This window comes from Auxenochlorella protothecoides, assembly GCF_000733215.1.
Source record: "Auxenochlorella protothecoides strain 0710 unplaced genomic scaffold scaffold54, whole genome shotgun sequence".
Taxonomy (NCBI): domain Eukaryota; kingdom Viridiplantae; phylum Chlorophyta; class Trebouxiophyceae; order Chlorellales; family Chlorellaceae; genus Auxenochlorella; species Auxenochlorella protothecoides.
Window position 1 is genome coordinate 619472 of NW_011934258.1, and position 5141 is coordinate 624612.

General features: G+C 68.2%; 2 protein-coding genes across 2 annotated transcripts; one reads left to right on the forward strand and one right to left on the reverse strand.

Moving 5' to 3' along the window:
- Positions 1–723: 723 nt before the first annotated feature.
- On the forward strand, positions 724–1787 carry F751_4849 (Protein Iojap, chloroplast; the record flags this gene model as incomplete). The annotated part of the gene is made up of 3 exons (XM_011400950.1): positions 724–732; positions 986–1414; positions 1695–1787. 3 exons carry the CDS (start codon positions 724–726, stop codon positions 1785–1787), a joined length of 531 nt encoding a protein of 176 aa, XP_011399252.1.
- Positions 1788–2021: 234 nt separating this feature from the next.
- On the reverse strand, positions 2022–3609 carry F751_4850 (Putative methyltransferase C26A3.06; the record flags this gene model as incomplete). The annotated part of the gene is made up of 3 exons (XM_011400951.1): positions 2022–3034; positions 3137–3482; positions 3559–3609. 3 exons carry the CDS (start codon positions 3607–3609, stop codon positions 2022–2024), a joined length of 1410 nt encoding a protein of 469 aa, XP_011399253.1.
- Positions 3610–5141: the final 1532 nt, after the last annotated feature.

The window sequence follows — 5141 nt, forward strand, 5'->3', positions numbered from 1 at the left end:
GGGGGCCGGGAGGTCCGTGGCCAGGGAGAGGGGGGAGGCAGGCGAGGGCCGGGTCGCGGCCGCGCTGCTGGCACAGGAGCGGGCCTGGGGCGGAGCCATGAAGCTCGTCCATGTGAAGGATGGTGTCCATTCCATGCCGGAGCGGGCCTGGGGGGGGGGGCAGAGAGCGAGAGTGAGGCCATGCAGATGGCGAGCCTCGCCCCCCCCCCTCTGTGGAGCCCCGACCAGGCCTCACCGCCAGCATGCGGACCGCGAGGGATCCACCCCGACGCATCGAGAGTCTCGGGACAAGTGCGAGTGATGCAGCGACCTGGCAGCCTCCCAGCTGGAGTCTAAAGTGGACACGAGAGCCAGGCAGACAAGCGATCACGTCACACTCCTGCGCTGTCAGAGGTTCTCTTCGTTTCTATACAGAGCATCCCCAATCGGTTGTGAGAGTTTCCAGTATTGACGAATGGCTGTCTTGCGGGTTTTACTGTCCTCTGGACTGAGAGTTTGCCGACACGTCACGACACAAGGATGATTTGTTTTTGGGACCCCAACCCCTCCACATGCTGAGGTGCGGGGAAATGCACCACGCATGCATGTCCTCCTTGCCATGCCGTAACATTGCCTTTTGTGGATCTATTTCGGAGAGTCAAATCGCAGGGGATGGCAGTTCGTCTCGATCCCGTCCATGCCCTGCACAGGCCAGCGCCCTTCGCACAGCACCCAGGGAGAGCCATGCTGGCGGTACGCCGGGGTCCTGAAGCTTGGAACAGCATGCATATTGCTCATTTTACATGTCTCAATGCTCCACACCTGCTTACTTCCCCCTCCCAGGCCTGGGCGCCGGGCTTCAGCAGCCGAGGAGATTGTCACGCGAAGCCATGGCAGAGCGTCGGGGTCAAGGTCGGTTGAGGCAACGTGTCACACCGCTGCGTCCGATGCTGCGTTGCTTGGGCACGGTTTTGACCCCGTTCCCCTCCCCCCACGGCCTTCACAGGGCCGGAGCGCATCCAGAGCCCATGCGCTGAGGGCGGCGTCCCACCCGCCGCCACCCCAGGCTTCGGGCTTCGGCCCGCCCGCCCCCTCCTTCGCCCCCGACAGCCCCTCTGAGGACGCCTCCACCGCCGAGGCCTTTGCCCTGGCGCGGACGCTGGCACGGGTGGCCGAGGAGGGAAAGGGCGGCAACACCCGCGCCCTGCACGTGGCACCCCTGGTCTACTGGACCCGGGTCATGGTACTCAGCACGGTGACCAACCGCCCCCAGCTGCGCGCCATGCTGGCACGCATGGAGGCGGAGGCCCTGGGCAGGCACGGCGCGACCCCGGCGCCGGGGCCTGGTCCGGGGCGCTCCACCTGGGAGCTGCTGGACTTTGGGGACGTGGTGGTGCACCTGCAGACCGCCGATCAGCGCGCCTTCTACGACCTGGTGGGGTGCCGGACGCTGGTGTCAGGGAGGGGCCCGGAGTGGTGGGATCGGCATAGGATGCTGGCTTGCGCTGGAGGGGACACGTGTCTGGCAAATCCCCTCAGCCAGGGGGCGTCCTGCGCAGGGCCCGATGGCCGCCGGAGGGTGGGCCGGGCCCGGGAGGAGGGCGCCAGCCCCCGCTCCCTCGCACGCCTTGTCCTCGTGGACGCAGAGCCCTGAACCGTGTACCCTGCTCTGCGTATCTCCTCCTCACCCAGCCCCGTCCCACACCCTGTCCCAGGAGGGCTTGTATGCCGATGCGGAGGACATTGAGCTCGACGCGGTGGCAGCCCAGGACCAGGCGGCGGGGGCGAGCTACCAGGTGCGCCTGTGAGGGAGAGCGCCGCCGCCCGGGCCCGAGCATCCTCTACGAACTCGGAGGCAGCAGGCCGCTCGTCGACGCACGCCTGCACACTCTGGGCCTGGAGCGCGCCCATGAGCCGGGCCGCGGGGACTCCACCGCCGGGATCCGAGATCGCACGTGCCCCAGGACACCCTGCCCCTCCACGCCCCCTCCCCCCTGCCATGCCGCCGCACCACTGCTGTACACTCACAAACACGCGCAGCGTCAGGCCAGCCAGGCGTGCTGCCAGGCGTGCTGCCAGGCACGCGCCGCCTGCTCTCCCGAGGGCGCTGGCACGTGGACCAGCCACGCAGCAATGGCCCCCTCCCGCGGCCCCTCCGCCTCCAGCCCCACCACCGCCGCCCCCAGCGCCGCGCAGGCCCGCCCCACCGCCTTGCCCGTCGTCTCGCCCGCCGTCGCCAGGCTCACCACCAGCGGGGCCTGCTTGGCCGCATGCAGCACGGCTGTCTGCGCCGGCGGGCTGGGGGGCGCCGGCGTGGCCTTGGCCCACGGCACGGGCTCCAGCCAGAGCCAGGGGTCGGGTTGCGGCGCACGGACCCCGGTCTGGGGTTCTTCCAGGGCGAGCTGCAGCGCCGCCAGGTAGGGCGGGGCGGGCGGGGGCGCCGGGCCGGGCTCCAGCACCCACTCCTCGGCACCCGGGATGCCGAGCTGCTCCGCGATCGTGATTGCGTCCGCCATGGGGCCGACTCGCGTCGAGTCGGGCGCGGGCCCAATCGAGTCCTCAGCATCTGAGGGGCCGACTGGGGCGGTGGCAGTTTTGGGGCCGAGCACGGCGCTGCACCAGGCGTGCAGCGGCGCGCCGCAGGGCACCATCGCCCCGGACCCCGGGCGGGCCAGGTGTTCGGAGCGCGTGGCGCCGGCGGCGGCCACCTCGGCGCCGCGCGCCGCCAGGAATGCGCGCGCGGCCCGCCGCAGCATGCGCAGCGCGTGTGCGGCGTGCCGCGCGTGCTCTGCCCGCAGCCGGGTGCGGGCCTGGTCCAGGTCGCTCCCGAGCCCCTGCCCCGCCGCCCAGCTCAGCGTGCAGGCCGCGGTGTGGGGCCAGGCCAGTGGACAGCAGGGGGGGGGGTCGTGTGAGGGTTCGCGCCGCGTGCGGTCATCACGCCTCACGCACAGGTAGTACTTCTTGGCGGGGGTGGGGTGGGGAAAGTCCACGAAGTAGGTGGCGCGCAGGCCGGTCGATGCAGCCGCCCGGAGGAGGGCCCGCGACTCGACGTCGCCTGCGAGGGAGTTGGAGGGGGTGAGCGCCGGCTCGACCCAGAGTGATCATAGCCAACGCCAGGCAGCGCTGCAGAAGCGCACCCCCGCCCGAGGTCGCTCACCGGGGAGGTACAGCTGGAAAGCGGCGCGCGCGCCGGGCTCCAGGGCGGCGTGCAGGTCGGCGAAGAAGCGGCGGGTGGCGCGGGCGGGGTCTGGGGCGGCGAACAGCCACTGCAGGGCAGAGACGCTAATGGCTCCCTGGAGGGAGGCGCGGCGGAGGGGCAGGCCCTGGCCAAAGTCGGAGCGGGCCAGACAGCCCCGGAGGACGGGGTCCTGCGCCGCCAGCGTCAGCATGCCGCCCGCGGCATCCAGCCCGACCACGGCGTGCCTGGAGCCGCCCAGGGACAGGAGGGCGGCGGTGCTCAGGCCGGAGCCACAGCCCAGGTCGGCGAGCAGGCAGGGAGCTCCCTGCGGGTGAGGCTCGGAGACTTCAAGAAGGAGGATGTGAAGCGCTTGGTGTGGGTTGAGGCCCACCAGACCCCACCCAGCAAGCCAGAGGTGTCGCATTGCCATGGGCCGTGTTGACAACGTGCATGCTCCCGACCAGATTGAGGGTCCACCTTGGGGAGGCCGAGGCATTGGACGGCTCGGAGGGCCAGCTCGGCCTGTATATGGTTTGCATGCCCGGTTTCGGTGTACCTCGCCGCCTCCGCGTCCGCATAGTGCTCATGCGCGCTCTTTCGGTTGTCCTCGGGGCGAACACCCCACTTCGGTGGACGTGGACGCGATGACTTGTTCCCTCGGCCAGTTCCCTCCGGGGTTGGAAGTGCCGAATGCTGGGCCAATTCCGGCATTGTGTACCGAGGAACTGGCGCCAGTGGACTCAGAGCAGACCTTACATGCTCGCTTTCACTCCTCTGAATCCAAATTAGAACCTTTGATCCGATCTGAGCCGCTGAAGCGCGGTGTGTTCCTCGTTCTGCAAACGAGGCAACTTGGCCTGCGGGAGGTGCTGCCCATGCAGGTCGTCTTCCCCAGGCGGGCTCTAGCGGGGAGGTCTTTGTACCATGGTCTACTTGTACAATGCGATTTTGGTCACAAAGACTTTCGCGGGGGTGCCAAAACGCAGGAAAGATCGTCCGTGCTTGACATCTGCTCAACTGGCTGTTGGACGAAAGGTCCGCTGATTTGCGCACAGAGGGATCACACACATCCAGAGCAGTGTTACACGCTTCCTCACCCGGAACCAATGCAAGCTCGAAGATCACAACGCGCATCCAAATTGTTCATGCGCGAGGGGTAGATCGCGTGCGCCCCAATGCTACCCTTCCCTGTCGGTCTCGGAAGGTGCGACCCCCACGGATGGGAACAGTCCGTACCACTCTCGTACCTCCCCTCACCCCCGCGAAAATGCATCGGAAGCACTCCTCACACGATCTTATTGTCTCTCACTGTCATCAGATCACAATTGTAGAGTAAAGGAGCCATACGACCTGCCATTCCACGCCCTCCGCCCATCCACCAAGGTTCTCCGCGAGGGGAGGGGGACCAGTGCGCTGAAGCCTGAGGTGGTTTGGCCACGCTGTCTCGGCCCCGGCCCCGGACCTGGATGTTCCTGATGACATCGCAACTCTGAGTCGAGCGTGCATCGGGTGATCGGCATGGAGAGGAGGGCCAGCTTTCCTGCGCCGGCCTCCTTTGACAGTCCCCGCATCGAGGGCGGAGCTCCCCGTGTGGTCGGCTTCGAGCAGCCATCCCCCTCCAGCGTGTGTCGCTCCCTAGAAATTCAACATCACGCGCTCAACATGGCGGAGCGCGCGGCCGTGCACTCCACGCTGGGCAAGGCACTCACCGAGCAGCCCCGGGCTGCGCCCCTGGGCCTGCGCGTGAAGACCCGGCCGGTGCCCCTGGGAAAGAAGACCGTGAGCATAGCGCAGGGCGCCGGGGGTGCCGGGTCCCCCGTGGAGGCGCTGATGGAACAGCGGGAGCGGACCCCTTCCTCCACCGAGCGGGAGCAGCTTTCCAGGGCCAGCAGCGGCAGCATTGATATCCCCATCCCCACCAGGTATGGGTGTGTGTACTCTTCCTTCCATGCGAGACTGGTGGGCTGACCACATCAGGACTGGG